This window comes from Vidua macroura, chromosome 14, assembly GCF_024509145.1.
Source record: "Vidua macroura isolate BioBank_ID:100142 chromosome 14, ASM2450914v1, whole genome shotgun sequence".
Lineage (NCBI taxonomy): Eukaryota > Metazoa > Chordata > Aves > Passeriformes > Viduidae > Vidua > Vidua macroura.
Window position 1 is genome coordinate 3,903,102 of NC_071584.1, and position 19,212 is coordinate 3,922,313.

Consider the following 19,212-nt stretch of genomic DNA (forward strand, 5'->3'; position numbering starts at 1 on the left):
GCAACACGAAGACCACAGTTGGCAAGAAAAAGGAAAAAATGAGAAAGGAAGGAAAAAAAAAAATGAAAGCACAGGAGCAGGTTCATCGATGAGTTAAGGCTGTTTTAGGTATAAGCCTGGGGGAATTAGTTTAACAGTCCATTTCAGCTTCTTTTTCCCATTTTCTTTTGCACCAACTTGTATCTCTCTCCTGTCAGACTTTGATGGCTTTATGTAACTGTTTAAAAATTGAACAAGCTTCTTAACTTAGGTTTAGAGGAACACACTTTTCTGCTTCTCTGTCTCGAATGCACATTAAGAACAAAGATTTCTGTAGAAAACAAGACCTTTTCCATGCTCTGACATCAGCCACTGGAGTACACAAAGCCAAGTCCTTCAGGAGTGGATATTTTGTACATTCTGTTCCAGCACAAGCTGGCACATCTGTAGCCCCAGTGGGTTTTACAACTGGTAGCTGGAGAGGAAAACTCATGCCAGAGAAAATGCACAGGTTACCCATCCCAGCAGCACCCTGCAGTGGGGGGGAATCCTAGAAAGCAAGAATGAGGGAATAAACCCAAAACCTTGGCAGGGAAGCATGGCAGCCACAGCCCTGAGCGGCACAAGGAGTTTGCCCCTTTGAGAAACAGCCTCTGACATGCTGCTGTTGTGAGAATCATTTTCCTTTTTTTTATTAACCTTAATACAAGCTGAAAATATTTCTGCTCTGTGTGACAGGATGTAAAAGCTTGAGAAGAGCCTCCCTCAAGGCTCAAAACCAGAGGTAAATAGCCCCCACCTTTTTCTGCGTGTTTGCATTTCCTAATTATACCAATTTCTAAGCCAGAACTGCATTTATTGATGCTTCAGCTTGGCAATGCTGATGGAAGAGGCTTTCAGGAAAGCCAGTAAAAATATTCAACGTCAAGATTTGTAATCAAAACTCTTTTTTTCTCATGTTTTGTCTGTTAGAAAGTGTTTATGTTTGCAGTGTGGGCTCTTGAGGACAAACGCTGCTTCTTGCTGTTTGCTCAAGCTCAGAACAACAGCCCCAGCCCCAAATGGTACCACAAGCTTTGCCCAGCCCAACACACAGCAAGGACATCTCTCCATGGGCTGTTCTGCCCCCAGGCTGGAGCAAAACCACAGGCCAGGCCAGCAAAAGGCACCAGGCATGGAATTAGCCCAGCTCCAGTTATGGGGACAATGGAAAAGTGCACCTGGTTCATGGGATCTCAGCCTGGGTCAGGCTGGAAGGGACCCCAGAGGCCTCTGCCTGCTCCAGCAGGGCCATCCTAGAGCACAGGATTGCTCTGGAATATCCCCAGCGAGGGAAATTCCAGCAGGGCCAAGCCAGAGCACAGGATTGCTCTGGAATATCCCCAGAGAAGGAAATGCTCTGGGCAGTCAGGGTTCTATCACCCGCACAGGGAAGAATTTCTTCCTCATACCCAGGTGGAACTCGCTGGATCACTCCCTGCCCGTTCCTCTGGTGCCATTGCTGGGCCCTGCTCTGAGCCCTCCCTGCACACAGGGACAGACTGATACAATTCCCTTCTGCCTCTTTCCGAGGCCAGCTCTGCTCCTGGCCATCCTCTGCTCCCAGAGCATCTTGCAGCAGCCTCTTCCTGCTGCTGGGCACAGTGATCCCAGCCAGCAGGGCTAGAGTTCACCTCCCAGCAGTGCTGGGCTTCCCTCAAGTCACCCAAAATTCCCAAGGGACACGACTGCCTCGAGCAGCACAACCCCAAGGACACAAACCAGATGAAACATCTTGTACCCAGCCACTCTCAGTGTGAGAAACTGGGATGAGTGGAGGCTGTGCTGTGCTGCCCCTGCCAGGGATGGGAATGCCCAAGTACAGCACAAGTTGGGAGTTTTCCTGTGTCACACATTGAGTCAGCAAAATTAGATTAAAAAACAGCCCCATTTGCTGTGATTATCTGCTGTTTGTGGGGATCTAACCCAGCCCTGCCCACACCCAGCATGCTGCAGGGTGGGCTGACAAACACCAAAAATGAGCTGCTAAAGAGTCTGCCAGTCACCAGCGCTGTGCTGCTTTCCTGCCACTTCCCACGCCAAGCTTCCACATCCCCTCAAGGATGCTCGGCCCTGCCAGGACCCTGCTCCTCTGGGCTCAGCCCTGACAGGACCCTGCTTCCCTGGGCTCAGCCCTGACAGGACCCTGCTTCCCTGGGCTCAGCCCTGACAGGACCCTGCTCCCCAGGGCACATCCCTGACAGGACCCTGCTTCCCTGGGCTCAGCCCTGACAGGACCCTGCTTCCCTGGGCTCAGCCCTGACAGGACCCTGCTCCGAGGGCTCAGCCCTGACAGGACCCTGCTCTCCACCTTGGCATAGGCAGTTGCAAACTGGAGCAAAACATTCCCCTTCCAGATCAGAGTTTGAAACTGCAAAATCCTGCCCCCACAGCCCCCACTCCTTACCCATCCCACACAACTCCCCGAGGGATCAGTGTCCCTGGGACCCCAGCAGAGGTGCCCAGAGCTGCTGGACACCATAAAGCCACATGGGAGGCAGCTCCTGTGGCACCCCAGCATTCCCTGGTCCCCCCTCATCAGCAGCAGCCCCATGGTGCCTCCAGCAGTTCTGCTCACTGCCCTGTGCCAAGGCAGTTACCCAACTTCTGACCTACTTCTGCCTTGTGCTTCTCCCCCTCCCCGCTCCTGCCCTCAGTCCCCAATTAAATCTGTGTGAGATTTCCTCAATTATCCCCTTCCTGCTAATAGATGTGGAAAGAGGATGCCATAACAATGTATTCCCCTGGCACTGGTTCAAAATACATCTCTGAATTAATGTTGAGGTGTGCAGGATGTAGGAACACTTTAATTAAACAGAAATGTATAGGAACCAGCAGTTAGGTTTAAGAACGCTGATCTTTTGCTGCCACCACAACACTTCATCTCAGCCATGCACTGAGAATCCTCGTGCTCCTCTTTAATTGACAGGCCAATAAATCAGCACTAATCTCCCCTCTCTGTGTAGCTGTGCATGCTGATGTGCAGCTATTTTGGAATTCAGCAACATTCCACTGGCACAACCTAAAAAGCAATGTGCACGGGAGTCCTGCATGGAAAACACTCCAGGCAAACCTTGAAACCTCTAACAAAACCTGGAGGGGAGAACTGAGCAATAAAAACCCATGTTTGGGAATTCTGGCAGGAGTAAAGCTTTGTATACACCTTTGGAAAGAGGAGGAGCAGGAATAGAGAATCCCAGAAGAAGCCATTAAGATGCTGTGATAGGCACTTGCAGTTCTGGATGAATACAGAGATAATTTGAACACCATTTCTAATTGAGACAAAAACTGTCTGTGAAGAATAGGGAATGAGCCTGGGAATCACTCTGCCCATTACAGGAGGCATCAAGCCTCTGCTCAACTTTATAGCACCCTTCTGCCTCATCCCAGCAAAGTATTGGGAGATAAGAAATTGCAAGTCTCCATAAAAAGGAGGCTTTAATCCAATGGAAGCTACATCTGCACACCTACAGCTGCATTTTCCATAGCCAAGCTCCTGCTTTATCTCCTCCCCTGGCCCAAAACCATCTCCTAACAGCTCGATAACAAACTGCAATTAACCACATCACTGCAAAGGGAGCTTCCTTCTGTACCATCAGGATGCTGATGGTACAGAAGGAAGACACAAGATTATTTTAAGCCTGGTGGAGAGGAACTTGCAGCACTGTAAAGGAAGCCAGACCCCAGCCCTGATGCAAACACCCAGAAAACTCCCAGATAGCAAATCCCTGAGTACACAGCAAACAGCCACTGGGGTGATCTTGAAATTATTTAGGCCACTGCAGTGCTGGATGAGGCTGAAATGAAAGGAGATGAAGACTTAAGCCCAGGCAGCATCTCTGCATGAGATGTGAAGCCAGCCCCCAGATCTCTCTCAGAATCCCAGGGGGAACACAGCAAGGACCAGGTTTTCCCCGTGCTGGAGATGGCCTGAGCAGAGGAAGGAAAGGGAACATTTTTTTAATTTTCCCTCAGTATTTCTTCATGGTCTGCGTGGGACCTGGGTGTTAAAATGACCAACACCCCTGGGTCCAGAGTGCCATGTCTCAAACCCTCAGTCCCCTTCATCTGTAAGGAGGGGAATAACTCCTATCCCACTGAAACTACAAACAGCAACACTCTGCTTGTCTCTGGAAAATACACTCTGCTCTAAACATGAGAGGCTCTAAACAAAAAGCTGCAGCTTCCCCTCTTGCCTCCCTCCCAGTTTGCTCTGTGTACACCAAAGGCCTTCGTTTCCACCTTACTGCACATGTACTGAAGCTATTTTTGGCCAAGAGTGACGTGGCTTTGTTTGCATAACTGGGTTCCCACCTCATGATCTGCCGCTCTAATAGTTTGCAAAATAATAGCTGGAAAATGTCTGATTCCAAATAAGTGCCTGCAAAGTTCAGTTTGCCTTTATCTTAAGTCCAAAATAAAGGAAAATAAAAAAAAAAACAAAAAAACCAAACAGGAAACAAGCCTTCCTGCAGCATCACTTATAAAATGCTTCAGCAAGATGTAATACAAATTATTTAGTGATGACCAGCTGGGATGTGGGGATTTAATTCTGCTTCTGCTTTGGATGAGGGTATCAAACCAGAAAAGACAAGCCCAAAGTCACACAGGAAGAAAACCATTTTACACAGTGGGGCCGTAACAATTCACGTCAACTCAAAATATCATCTGCAGGAAATGCAAACTTATCACTGATGGCTAAAAACAAAAGCACAGCTCAAAATAGCAGCATTTCAGATGAGGCAAGTACGTCGTTGGACTATTCTCAACTGTCAGAACTGAGCTGCAATCACAGATCTCTCTTGAGGAATATTTGGTATTTGTCCAGTATTAAAAATAAAATGTGAGATACCTTAGAAAAGGAAGAGATGGCTCAAATAAAGAATGGATGGAAATAAATCCTGCGTACAGAAGGATCCAACTGGTTCTTCTTGTCCAAGTCCCAACTCCTGGCAAAAGAGGGACAAAATCCATTTCTGCAGGAATTTTGTCACTGAAAAACACTGTAAAGGTGGGATGAACACTGTCCTAGCCTGCACAGCTAACTGAGCCAGGGGAATTGGCCATTTTTGTTTTAGCACAGGATGTTTTGAAGGTACCAGGCTCTTCCTTCACTCCCAGGATGGTGCTGCCCAAGCAAGAACTCCACATTTGGGCAGGATTATTGCTCAGGTCCACTTGGGACATCTCCCTTCACTGTCCCCCCCTCAGCCACCCCTCCATCCAACAAGGCTTGAGATATTTCAGCTCCCACTTCCCACACTCCCTGGCTCCAGGGAAGTCAAAGTGCAATGACTGTGTGGAGTCCAAGGCCATGGTTAATGAGGGGAGGTCACATGAGCAGCTCAACCCTCACAAAGCCTGGCCACAGTGAAGGGCAGGAACAGAGGCTGGGAGCTCTCCCTCTTCGTTTCTAGGCAGGAATTTCTCACTGCACAAATCCCTGAGCTGCCAGGGATGGGAGGAGGGTCTAGAAACATCTTTCTTAGCCAGCACTGGAAGGACAGCGTTGTGCTGTGCTGTATTCCGGCAGGGGATCACAGAGCAAGCACCAGGCAAACACCTGGCAGCAGACGGTGCAGCAGCTCCGACGGCAACAAAATGCTAAACAAATGTTCACAGAGCTCTGCTTTGGTGTCTCAACCATTCCATGGGGTCGCTGTGGGGTAGAAGCCCCCCAGTGCCAAGCCCAGGCCTGTCCTAGGGAATCTCCAGAGCTGCTGGAGCCAGCAGGGGCAAACACAGCTCCCTGCTCCCAAGGCAAAGGCAATCCCCCAGCACAGCTGCTGCCAGCACTGCCTGTGCCACTGATGCCTCAGGTTTCAGCTTTTATATTTTTCACATTCTGTGCTGCTTTAGTGTGTGGCTCTGGGCTTCATATGAGGGGATGGTGAGCTCTCTTCACAGAGCAGGGAGACAAAACAATTCCTTCTCCAACTGGGGACCAAGGACAACCGAACCAAAATCCAAGCCCAAAACCACAAACAACAGTAGACCAAAGAGAGAAAAACAAGAAAAATCTTCATGAGCTAGAGCTGTAATTAGACAATTAACTCCAATATACTAATAGACCAAAACTTACAAAAGTGTGAGACCCCATGAGCGGTCATGCATTTTGTGACCATTTTGGGTTCACCTGGGGTGTAGCCCTGGCTGGGCTCTTGTGCTGCCCAAGGTGGATCTATTGAAGCCTCCTAATAAATCCCTACTTTATTATTTAACTCCCTCTAGTCTCTGTTCTAAGTCAGCCTTCAAAAAGGCATCACCAGTCCAGAACACACAGCATAGCCAGGGCCCCCCATGGCATCACTGCCACCAGAAGGCTCCAAACACTTCCATTTACCTTTGTCTCTTTGTTTTCCTGCTTGCTGGAGGATTTCTCCTGACTGCAGCCTGCTCAGGTGCCTGGAAGACAGCTGCAGCAAAGCAGGCCTGGCCCTGCTTGCACCGTGCTGCTCCCTGTTCAACTCAGTCCCCTCCCAGCACCATGGTGACACTGATTTGACACAGCCCCTGCCACATCTGAGCACCTCAGACACACCAAGTACCCTCACAGCACAGCAGGTCCCCTCTAAAAGACAGCCAAATCCCTTCCTGACTGCAGTGGGATATGTTTGTTTCTCCAGGCAATGTTAAACCCATCTCAAAATCTGGAAACATGTCAAGAGGCAGAGCTAAGGAGCACCCACCATACAAAGCCCTGCTTTTAGGTGAAGTCCTTGCATGAAGAGAAGTGGAAAGGGAGTCATCCCACAGGGACTCAACCCTCTTGGAGCTGCTTCCTGGGCATCCCATGCCAGCTGCAGCTTGCAGCAGCCCCTTGCTGGTTTGCAGCAATTGTTCTGCTTCCCAGATGACACACAGCATCCCTGGGGACAGCCCCGCAGGGGACATCAGCACAAGGAGTGCCAGTAAGGTGGGACAAAGACAACACTGGCTGAGCTCAGAGATTTGCAGGAAAAACAGATTCATCTGGGAAACAAGCTGTGCCCAAGCAGCTCTCCACACTCAGAGGTTAACCCCACTGCTGAGGGCAAGAGTGGTCCAAGGCCAGTGGCCAAAGGCCCTCCAAAAGTCCCCACTGGCCACAACCTCTGTGCTGTGTCTCTGCTGCTTCACAGTGATGCAATCCCTGCAGCCTTCCACTCCCCAAAGGATGCTCCCTGCATGTGCTGCTGCACAGTCTGGCTTGGTCCTGGGTGGCAAATGGGATTTCACACTGGGACCAGCAGCACTGCAGCCTGTTGTTATTCCATCTCCTTCCAGTGCAATCCCTGAACCTATCACAGCAGAGCTACCATGAAATGTCTATTCTTGTCCAGAAAAGACTGATCTCTCAATGTTTTTAGACAACAGGATAATATATTTCCCTAGATATTAGAGACTGAAAGAGATTTATTAGGGGAATTATTCTCTATATTCTGTGCAGTCCATTATGAGATGAAGCTTTCCCTGCTCCATCGAGGAGCTCAGTGCAGGCCATGTGACTGCACTGATAGAATACCCAAGTCCCCTCTGCAGCCTCCTATCCTGTTCATTTCATACTCCTCCAAGTACAAGCACAGTGTTGGGTCAATATCCCAGTTCAAATCACATGTGAATACCTCCATAATTCTGCAGGACAAAACCAGGGACAAAATTAGACCATTTATATCCTACCTTTGGAACTACAGACAGCTTGTTACCAAATCCACTTCAGCTTCTTGAATGCCAAGGGCAGAGCAAAAGTCAGAGCAGCAGCAGTTCCCCTGTGAGCCCAAATTTTCAGGTGCCACCACCTCAGAAGTGTGGGCAGGTGCTCTGAATTTGGGGTTTATGGACACACACCCCCTGCAAACTGCAGGAGGATCATCCCATTTGAGCAGCTGGGGTGAACAGCAAAGAGGATGGTCCCAGATGTTCCTCCCAGGTCATCAACAGAACCAAACCAGTGCTCTGGACACTGTGGGATCACAGAGCTCCTCACAGGAGCAGGATGGTGCTCCTGCCTCTCCAGGATCCCAAGGGAATTGCCCTGGGCCATGTCAGGCTGGTGATGCAGTGAAGCACCCAGAGCTCACCTCAGAGTCCAGGCAGCCACACACAACCACTCCCCACCATCCTCTGTGACCTTCTGGGTGTATCCACCCACCTTGTGGCTCCAGCAGCACTTCTGGGATGCATGTCAAACCTGATGCATCTCAGAATCAAATCTCAGCAGCTGCAGAAGACATTTTGGAGCTTTGACCTGTGCTTTTGCCTGAACTTCCCAAATTTAGCTCCTTTTCAGCTAAACACTGGTGACACCACGGTGGCCTTGAATCACGAGCACAGCCAGGGCTTCAGAAACCCTACAAAAGCATTTGTTCCAATATTTACTCAGGGATTTTTCATGCTACACCTACCATGGCCTTTAGTTTATTGGGAACATAGTGCACTGGGGAAGGGCAAACCACAGAGTCTATGCTGCTGCCAAGCAAAATGTCATTAAGGTTTCAGCAATGCAACACAAATTGAGTTTACATTAAAGCTTCTTTTGTATAAACCATATCCCAGAGTGAAACACAGTGACAGAGCTGAGTAATGAGTTGAAGCAGAGCAATCAAGGTGGAACTACTGAGCAATAGGAAAAAGGAGCCATTCCAAAGTGCTATTTAAAGTTAGGCTGAGAGCTCCATTTGAAGTACAGAAGTGATAATGTACAGTCACCAGTGCACACATTGAATGCCATGTAGGATGCAGTACCTACCACCTGCAGCTGCACAGAGACACCCCGAGGTTCAATGGCACTATAAAAACCATCATGAACTGGAAGCTGAGATTCTTCTTAATATGGACTTATACATAACTGCTGAAGAGATGAGGAGCCTGGAACTTCAAATCTCTCTTGTGCTCCCCAGCACATAAACCCACAACTCAAAGGTGACCATTTGTCATTTTAAACCTCTCCTTCCTGCAAGACTCAGAGTCACTGAAGCCCTGCTTGTCCCCAGGAGTGCTGGGAAACACCTGGCTCATGGCACTGTTGGAGCAACACCCAAGCCACCAATGCCCCCTCAGCCCTGCTCTACACAAAACCAAGGCACTTCTGAATGTTTTCCTGAATACCCAGAGCGTGATGAGGTTGGAAATACCACTCATTTCTAGTCCCAGGCTTCCTAATGTGTGCTTTGCACTGCTCCTCATGCCAGTCCCTGGGGAGGGAGCCCAGAGCAGAGCCGCTCATGCGAGAGGGATGCAAATGGGCTCAGGGCTGACCTGCAGTTCACACTCAGCTCTGCCTGCTCTGCCCAGCTCCCAGACCCAGCAGATCAGGTGCTGAAAAGGCTGCAGTGCTGCAGCCAGGGGTGCAGGGACCCTGCCTGGGCACTCCTCACACAGACAGATGGGGCTGGATCACAGCACTGCAATATTCTGAAGCTCAGTCCCTTTTTCCCCCTCGAATGAGCAAGCCAGTCTTGAATTATTTGTACAATAGCACACAGGGTTTTTCAGAACTTGCAAAAAACATTTATAAATTGCTAAATATATTAAAATTAAAAAAAACTCCATAAAGACTTCAGAGCACTGCTAAGTAGAGCAATAGAATAGGTTTATCAAGATATAAAGCAGCCCTCCCCAAAATATATGGCTCAGATATACCCTACCAGCAGAAATACTCAATGTTTAAGATGAGGGAAGAGAGATTCAATGAGGATTTGTTTTCCTGGCAGCCCTCCATACGTGCACATAAACCTCTTGTAGCACCACACTTATATTCAAACTAATTAGCACCAGGAAAGCCTCGGGACTGTGCTTTTCTCCCAGCCTTTTCCAAGGGCCACAGGGGCTCCAAAATCTGGCTGTGATCACATCCCACTCACGTCCCAGGATGCTGCAGCTCAGGAGCCGCAGCCCAACCCCCTTCCTGCTCAAGTACACAGGGCAGGACACTTGGCAAAGGGAAAAAAATCCCCCTCTGCCCAAACTGCCCACTCAGCACTATGTGAGAGGATAAAAATAGCAGGCAGGAGAGCTGGCCCTGAATATCAAGCAGCATTCTCACCCAAATCAACTTCCCCTTCACTCTGTTCTCCTGCAGGCTGCACGTTGCCTGAATTTCCTATTCCTCATAAACACAGCCAGTGGGGATTTAGCTCTGGGGAACTGCAGACTGGCACATCCACCATCATTGCTCTGGCAACCCCCCACCAGGCTCTGAAAAGAGCTCCTGACTTCCAGAGGAGAAAGACAGGCTGGGGGGGTGGGTTTTGTGAATATTCAACACCTCTGCACAGCTGGCCTGCCTATTATTAGTATAGGGGATGTCAAAGAAGCTCCTCTCATGCAAAGTTTCCAGTCTAGCTAATTAACAGTGGCATCCTCCAGCATATAAATTTGGGCTTTAGTCCCTTGTACACAAGCACACAGGGCAGGAAGGGAGGGAAGGAGCAGAGGACAGGAATGGCTGCAGTCATCTTTAAAGGCTGGAAATGAAAACTCTCAGGTAAGACAGAGAGAATTAGCACACATTGAGAGGAGGCTTCCCGTGTCAGGAAGGGCTGAATCTCCCTTCTTTTAAAAAAAGATTGCACGTGGCACTCGGTGCCGTGGTTTAGTTGAGGTGGTGTTAGGGCATGGGTTGGACTCATGATCTTAAAGGTCTCTTCTAATCTAAGGGTTCTGTGATTCCTCCTGGAGCATATCCCCAGAGATTCTGTCTGGAAAAAGCTGAGATGATTTTGACTGGGCAGCTAACAAGAAGCAAAAAGTTCCCTCACAAGGGGCAGCAGAGGCCAGTGATTTGGGTCAGGATGGGACTGTCACCCTCTGCTTCTGACATCCAGACCACCAAACACCTCCCAGCACCTCTGTGGGGCTGCAGAAGGGAACTCACTGCTCCCCTTGCTCCAAGGATCAGGCACATCCCAGCTGGCAGGACCTGCCTGAGGGTAAATCAGAGGCAGGAGAAACGCTGAGGGTCCTGTCAGGGCAGCCTTTCAGGGCACTCTGTGATCTCTGCTGCAGCAAAGCCTGCAGTTCAGGGCACCCTGAGGTCTCCTGCAAGTTGGTCTTGATTGTGCCAAACTGCTCCCATAAAAGCAAAGGCTCTAAGTGACCTCAGTGTTAAACCAAAATGCTCTGCACTTAAACTGCTTCAACACACAGTTTTCTCCAGGCTGAAGAATGTACTCTGGAAAAAAAATTTAAAGATTGAAAATTTTTAGAAGTCTGAGCTTATTTATTTTTACTTGCTTCTTAAATTAGAAGAGAAATAAAAAAAAATGTTGTATGGCTCCACATGTACTTCAGTTTCTTATTCCCACCTCCAAAGTGGAACAATAACCGTATCTACTCCATAAAAAACTTCTCCAGCTTGTGCCCAGATTTCAGGCAATCTTTCTTGGAAGGATAAATCCCTCCTTTCTGCACTGCTCTGCCACCTCACTGGTGTCAGCTGTCAATGAAAGCACCTGACCAGAGACACCCAGGCCCACAAATCTTGCCCCAGATTTATACATCTTGCCAGAGCAGAAACTTCTTTCTGGCCAAGAGGTGATGTGCAGCCCTGTAGATTTTCACTGAGCTTGGGGCAGAGGTGGCAGATGAGTTTTCCAGCACTGCTGTTGCGAGGCACATTTCTGTATCCTGCTCCTGCAGCACTTGCACAGCACCCCTGATTTATAAACCAAAGGTTTCAGAGCTGCCTGCTTGCCATGATTTAAAAACAAGCTGAACAGACCTCCCCAAACACAATTCTCTGCCTCAGGAGGGCAGAGGTCTTTGGCATGGCCATGTCTGAGCCAAACAGCACCCACAGATCTCTGGGGTCATGAGCAGCTCACTTCCCTTCCCAGCTCATCCTTCCCAGCTATCAGCACAGGAGAAGCAGTTTCTTAGCTAACCTTTCCCAAACTTCAGCAGGGTGCTTGGTTTGCTGAGGTTTCCGTTTTCCACAGTTTCTCTAAGGGTCTCTGATGTAATCTGGGCTCTGTTTGCTATCTGAAACAGGCCTGGCTTTATCAGGATGCTCAGAGCACAGATAATTCAGGAGCAATTTTGTGTCAAAACAGCACCTTGGCTTCCAGGAGGGCTTCCAGGACAGCTATGAAAGCTGCAAAGGCTCCTCTTAAAGGATTAATAAAGTGATTAACTAAGGTGTAATGAAGTGATTAATTAAGGACCAAATACATCCATGCACTGGTCAGTACTAGACCCTGAACATGGACACAGCTCATGGATAACACACTGAGACATTCCAAGGCAGAGCTTGCACACTGCACAACAGGGTATTTCACTGCTCTGCTGTCACCTGCCTTTATCCTGGCCCCAAGGACAAACAGCTTTATTGGATATGGATCATTTCATCTTCCAGGAAAACTTTGTTCAAAGCTTTTCTGAAGATGTTCAGCTTGTCTGAAACCAGAACAGCTTTCCTGAGTTGAAAGGAGCAGTTCATGTCTTGGCAGCGAGGTAGGACCCAAAGGGAAGGAAAAGAAAAAGAAGAGCTGAACTCCTTGTCTATCTCTCCTTTGTACCTCAGCCCACAAAAACTCAGCAAAGAAAACAGAAGTGATGCAAGATGGAATTCCAGAAAGTCACAAGCGACCAAAAATGCAGCAGTCCATCCCTGCACGTGTTCCCTGGAAAGCAACACCCAACACAAGGAGGGTGGAGAAGTCAGCATCACTCACTGCCAACTTACTGTGATGGAAAAGCACACACAGAGGCCAGGGACCTCCTGGAAATCACATTTCAGGAAGGCAGATCATCAAATATCAAAGGGGAAGGGAATACAATAAATGTCTGGTAAGGAAGGACAGCAGTGGGGCGGGAAAGAGCCACAGAGACACAAGAGAAGGTCAGTTCCCCTCTCCCCTCCAGCAGGGAAATTCCTGCCTCTCAGACCATCCTTTGTTCCTGTGCCCTAGAGGAACAACAAGGGCTAAACCTCTTTTGCCATACCCATGGAAAACTCTGCCTGCATCACAGTGCAGGCTGGGAAATCTGTTGGGTTTGGGATAATCCGGATCTGTTGGGTACGGTGAAACCAGACTCGTGAGCACTACAAATCCAAAACGAGACCATGAAATAACCAAGGCTTCCAGACTTGAAACAGAGAACAGCAAAAAAAAAACCAACCCCCCAGCCAAGCAAGGAAACATATCAGACAAATTATACCATTTTTGCCATATTTTCTGAATTTTTCACAGAGAAAAACATGACTGTTCCCAGGCCAACAACAGCTTTTACTTCTCCTACTAGAAGCATCATTCACAAAAAAAGAACCAAGTGGATTGTGCCTATATTTGCAAAACACTTTGGGAAAGAAGCAGTGACATGAATTTGTCACCGAGATGGTGCTGGGAGCTGCACCAAACCCAAAGGACACAGGGCTAAAAAAGGAAGGAGAAAAAATAAACCCATCAAAACCACGGAGCAGATCTGAAGGCAATGTGAAACGTCACAATTCCCTCCACCTGCAAGGAGCACTGAGCCACAGGCACAGGAGGCCCAGTGACAGTCCAACAGCCTCTGCTATACATTGAAGGGACACTGATTTGGGGAAAAGACGATGCACCTGAGCTTTTATTGCTACAATACCAAACCAAAAAAATCCCCGTCTCTGGTTGAAGGACCCGGGGACTGAGGAAGCCGTTAGTCAAGCATATTGTTATAAACACAAAGCCCAATGCAGGCAAATCCCAGCCCTGAAGCAGGCACATTCCACACAGCTCCTTACCCGACTGATCTGCAGCTTCTCAGCTCCAGGCTTGAAGAGGTTCCATCGACGGCCACCGTTCCTGCAGTTCCCGCGCACCTTCAGGGTCTTTGAAGCCTGCTCGTTCTCAGCTGCCAGGAGAAAATCCACGGGAACAAAAAAATAAAAAGGAATGACAAAAGATAAATGCTGTGCTTTAGCTCAGGCTGGGGGCGGAGGCTGTTCTTTTAAATGAAAGAAACAAAATTGTTTGCAAGAGACTCATTCAACCTCTCCTTTAGAAAAAGAGAGCACAGAGTATATTTAGGTGCTTTATTCAGTGCTCTTGGGATACAAGAGAAACAGTGCAGCTTGGATACTACAAAAAGGCAGAGCCGGGAGCCACATCCCAACGTGGGGTCAGCCCAACTGGGTGTGGAGCCAGGATGCTCTGCCAGGAGCTCCTGGAGCAGGAGACCCTCATAAACCTGCACCAGTGTGCACAGGGCAGCAGCGCCCTGGGTCCCAGCTGCTCCAGCAGCAGCACCTGCAGCAATCCCAGCTGCACACTCACCGTGCTCCACAGGACGCCAGGCCTTGGAAAAGAAACAGCCCCTCCAATTTACACACAAAACAGAAATGGGTAAGGCCATAAAAGCTGTTTTTTTAAGGAAATGGGCTGGTTCACACCCCCAGCATTTCAGGCCAAGTCCTCACGGATGCAGTTCTGCTCTTGCTTTGAGTGATACCACTCACACCAGACCCCAGCCTGGCCTTGCAGATGGCACTACCCAGGCACAAAGCAGCTTGTGAAAAAGAGGCAAATGAGTTCTACTTTTCCAATCAACCGAAATTTTCAGCTCCACATCCTATCTCTCTGTTTTTGGGGTGAAGCTGCCATTATGTATGAGACCAGAGCTTTCCCTCCCACAAGCTTGGCAAGCTTGGATTTTAATCCCTTCTTCCATTAGGCTCTTCACATTGCCTGGGCTGGAGGAAAGGAAACAGAGCTGAGCACCACTGGTGCCCCCAGAGCAGCTGCTAGCACAGGTACATGTGATCCAGGCAGTGCACACATGTGGTACATGCATCCCCACAGGTGTTCCCAGCACCTGAAGGCTTCTCATCCCAGTCATAGAGCAAGGATCTACAGAAAACAGCCACGTTCTGGAATTCTTCCCTAAAAGATGCACAACGCTCAATTTCTATCTCCTGACATACCTCTCACCAGGCAGAGGTTTCAGACTGTGTCAGTCCTGAGGGGTTTGAGACCAGAATAAATGGTTCCAGGCTTTGGGAGAGTGGAGACCCCCAAACCAAACAAGTGGGGCTCTGCCCTGCCCAGGCCAGAGTGCAGCAGGGCTGGGATGCTGCTGCAGGCTGGCTGGGCAGCCATCCTGGTTTTCTTCCAGCGTTGTTGGGAGAGAGATTGCACTGAGACCTATTTCCTCAATGCTGATGCAGGCAGCCTGCTGCTATTTTTAGCAGCCCACGTTTCACTTTGGAGACTCTTGGAGAGGCAGGCTGCAGCACGGTGCTGGTTCCAGCAGGAGGAGGTGATGGATGGAGCAGCGCTGGGAGCGGCGTGCAAACAGGGAATGCTCACTGAGGGGCCGTGTGACCCCCCCTGTGCTGGGAAGCACTGCACCCCAGCAGCAGAGCCATCAATTAACAGCACAGGCAGCTAATTGGCCTTGTCCTCCCCAGCTCTTCTGAACCCTGATGTGCTACCACCATCCATCAGCCGCCCGGATCCCTGGAGCGCTCCCGAGCGATGCCAGCACAACCTGGCAGCACTTCCATGCTCGCCCATCGCTAAATCACAGGATCCTTCGTGCCAGCAGTGGCCCTTCAGGAAATCATTTCCTTTCTCTCATTATCAATCTTTCTAATTAGGAGGTACAGAAAATGATGTCATCTATTCAGCCATCAGTTTACCTGCCAGCACGAGACCCTGCCAGCAAATACATTCCACGGTGCTCTCTCTGGTGTCACTGTGAGCAGAACAAATGCAGAGAGGTCACCCCAGTCTTTGGCTCATGAGACTCCCTCCTTCATCATGAAAAGTACCCAAGCACAAGAGGAAAAAAACCCTCACTTTTTGTGTTTCCAAACAAATATCAGACTTGAGTTGTGATCTCAGTATCCATCATCACTCACCACCTCCAAATGGTGAGTACTCGGTGAGTGCTCACCACAGAGGATTTTTAGAGAACAGGAATTCAAGAGAAAATCACCGAATACAAACTCACACAGCAGCTGCTGAACAGCTTTTACACATCATGTGCCTACCCCTGTTCATCCTCTCATAACCAGATTATGGGGACTGTGTTCAGAGACATTAGAGAGAGAAAACAGCCTTATTTCATAAACACACTGTACACAAGAAGATCCTATTAGCCAGCAAGAAACTCCTCAGCATGCGGCTCTAGGAGCTCCCTCACCTGGCGTCAGGGATATAACCAGCACGGATGCAAACCACATTCCTGACTTTTCCACCCCTGCTGCCCTTGGCTGGCTCTGCAGCATGGGTGACACCCAGAAAAGCAAAACTGGGAGAGAAGAGGCACTAACCATGCTCTGCAGCATGGGTGACACCCAGAAAAGCAGAGCTGGGAGAGAAGAGGCACTCACCATGGCTCTGTAGCATGGGTGACACCCAGAAAAGCAGAGCTGGGAGAGAAGAGGCACTCACCACGTCTGCGGAGCAGGTGCTGCATGCGCCCTCCCACCTGGTCCAGCCCCATGGGGGTGCTCTGCGAGAGGGGCTCGGAGCGGCAGCGCTCCACCAGCGCCTTGAAGGGCTCTGCTTGTGGGCACGGCTGCGGAGGGCGAGACGTCGGCTGCCAAGAGAAGGGGCACAGAAGAATTTTACCAACAGCACTCAAATCTGAGGCAAAGCAAGCGCAGCACATACAACAATACACAGAATTGTCGCAGCACAGCTCGCCGCAATCTGCACCCAGTGCATTTCTGACTGCAAGGTGAGGACCTGCTGGCCCTGGTGTGCAGCCCCCAGTGCCCCCATTGCAGGGGGCTCAGACCTTGTACAGCTTTGAGCCCAACACTTCCAGTGGCACTGAGTGTCCCAGGAACTTCTGGGAGTGACCCTGATGGAGACCTGCTTGCTGCTCTGCATTTTGGGGGTGAGGCTGCTCCCCCATTCCCAAGTCCCAGCATTAGCTGGTGCTGAGGACCCCATACCAGCAAGGGCTGGCTGCTTCCAAGGGACAACAAAGAGCAGCCAAACGGGTTGGCAGCTCACTGATGACAACAGCTAACCATGTCTTTGCATCCATAGACTACAAAATATTTACTTGAATAAAACAGTTGTAATTGATTGAAGCACCCAAAAAATGGTCAAATACCTCAGTTATACCTTAATACTTGGTAACACTAATCCAAAGAATTGGCATTTACAGCTAAATGGAGAAAAATGTTGGTGTTTTCCTACTCTAACTTTTATTATTCTATTCCAGGAGGAAAAGTTCCTAAAAATGACAATTGTACAGTGACATTTTGCAGAATTGAATGTTCTTTTTAAAAACATCACAATTCAAACGCCTACTTTTCATTTTATTCTCTGTGACATGTGACACCATGGAAGTCTTGTGCATAATCTTAGAGTCAAGAAATCAGAAGAAGAATCATTTGACAAAGGTCAAAGGAAGCAAGCAGGAGGTGTTCCTCTCTAAGAGGTTTCTAGGCTCAATCAGAGACACATCTCTCACACTTCCAGGAGCCTTCTAATAACTGGGTGCCTGGGATGGTTTCGTGGATCCATCCTCAGGACTCCAGCAGCTCATTTCCACTGATGTGCTGTTATTTTCATTTACAGATGAAGAACAAAGCAGACAGGCTGTAATTACCACAAAAAAAAGCTGTGGATGAATTAAGGCTCCATCTCCCAGCATCAGCATCATATTCAGTGAGCCAGCACACTTCTCTTGGCTGGAAGACAGCTAGGAGGAGGTAAAAGCCAAAGAAAACCTGCCATCCAGGGAATTTTCAACACAGAGTCCCTTCAGCATAAGTCCAGCAATGCCCAGATGTGCCCCTTCCCATCCCTACTCTGATGCCCTGTTTAAACTTTTGAGGCTGGGAATGGGATAAAGGAAAACCACACCATGTGTTTAAAAAAAAAAAAGTGGAAATCTGAATTGTCCATGTGTTCCATGGCTGGTTCTATATACATGCAACGCCTATCAGCTTTGCAAACTCAACCTGCCTTTCCCTGACGATGTTAAAAATATATTTCCCAAAAAACCCTACCCCACTATAGATAGCACTAAATACAGGCTTTAATTCAACATTTTGCTAGCACCTCTTGGTTATTATGAATACAAGAATCTGAACAGCTTGCAGATAGACTTTAGAGGTTTTGTCTCCTCTAAAAATAAAATTATTGTCAGACACAACCATATTAAAAGCCGTAAATATCCAAAATCTTCATTCTGCAAGTAAATTGCACCTCATTGCAGATAGGAATACAGCACTCTTTTGGTAACATCAGGATTTAGACAGTGAAGTACTATTTCTTAATTTGGAAGGACTATAAAGTCTTTTGTTACAGCAAGCTGAGACACAACCCAGGAGCTGAATAACCAGATGAAGAAAACTCTGAAGATCAACTCTCCCAGATACTGTTTCCTGGTCAGTGTCATTCAGCAGTGGGAAGGAAGGGATAAATCCACACAGCAACCCCATCTCTGCAGCTGCTCCCACAATAAACCAATCTCAAGCTAAAAGTCACTATGGGCATCACCTGCTATTTCTCCACAGACACAGATAAAAAAGGGGACTTTGCTGGATCTTCCTCTTGTGAAAAGGCACTTGGAGCTGCACTAAAGCCAAACCCCAAAGCTGTGGGAGGATCTGAGCTATGCCCCAGCTATCAGGCAGCAGATCTGCAAACCCGTCCCCTGGCATGTGCACACTCAGGCAAATCAGCAATCCTGCGCTTCCAGTCGGACCCACCGCAGGAAGAGGCTTTCCCACACAGAGCAGCTATGGCACAGGAGCCCCAAAAACCCTGACAGCACCCTATCCATGTCAGATAGGGTCACTGAGAACAGCAGCACACTCTGCCACTTTGTGGCACTGGGACAGTTTGGATCCAAGTCCAGGACTCGGAGGGACAACCTCAATGCCTGCTCCAGGGAAACATCAGCAGTGATGGAGGAGTTTGAGCACACAGCCCCTTACAGAGCCCTGAAACCAAACACAGCACCCCATCAGCCTGGCACCTCATCCTATGGGACACACAGCTTTTGCCAAGGCTGACAAGCCTGTAGAAATCTCATTTGCACACTTCTGGCAATCCTAATTCCCCCAGAGAATGGCCTCACAAACCCAGCTGGGATCTATGTGCAGAACAGTCAGAAGCAAGCTGCAGCCTGCAAACCCTTTGGAGATAAAACTCTGAACCCCGAGGAAAAGATTAGGCTTTCTGGCCCATCAAAATAACCTCTTATTTCCCAAGCAAGCCAGCAGAGGGCACAGAAAGACTGTGGTGAAAGCCCTCTGCTCTGTCA

At 48.8% G+C, this 19,212-nt stretch overlaps 1 protein-coding gene across 4 annotated transcripts in view; it reads right to left on the reverse strand.

Annotated features, from left to right (window-relative positions):
* Positions 1-19,212, reverse strand: part of ARHGEF9 (Cdc42 guanine nucleotide exchange factor 9) — a 191,727-nt gene that overhangs the window by 143,403 nt on the left and 29,112 nt on the right. For 3 of the 4 annotated variants that reach the window (XM_053989980.1, XM_053989979.1, XM_053989978.1), the window contains exons 3-4: positions 16,374-16,521; positions 13,721-13,830 (exon numbers count right to left, since the gene is read on the reverse strand). The exons of the other annotated variant lie outside the window; for it this stretch is intronic. In XM_053989980.1, coding sequence (XP_053845955.1) covers positions 13,721-13,830; positions 16,374-16,521 — 258 coding nt within the window. The remainder of the gene's footprint in view (positions 1-13,720; positions 13,831-16,373; positions 16,522-19,212) is intronic. 4 annotated transcript variants of the gene reach the window in all.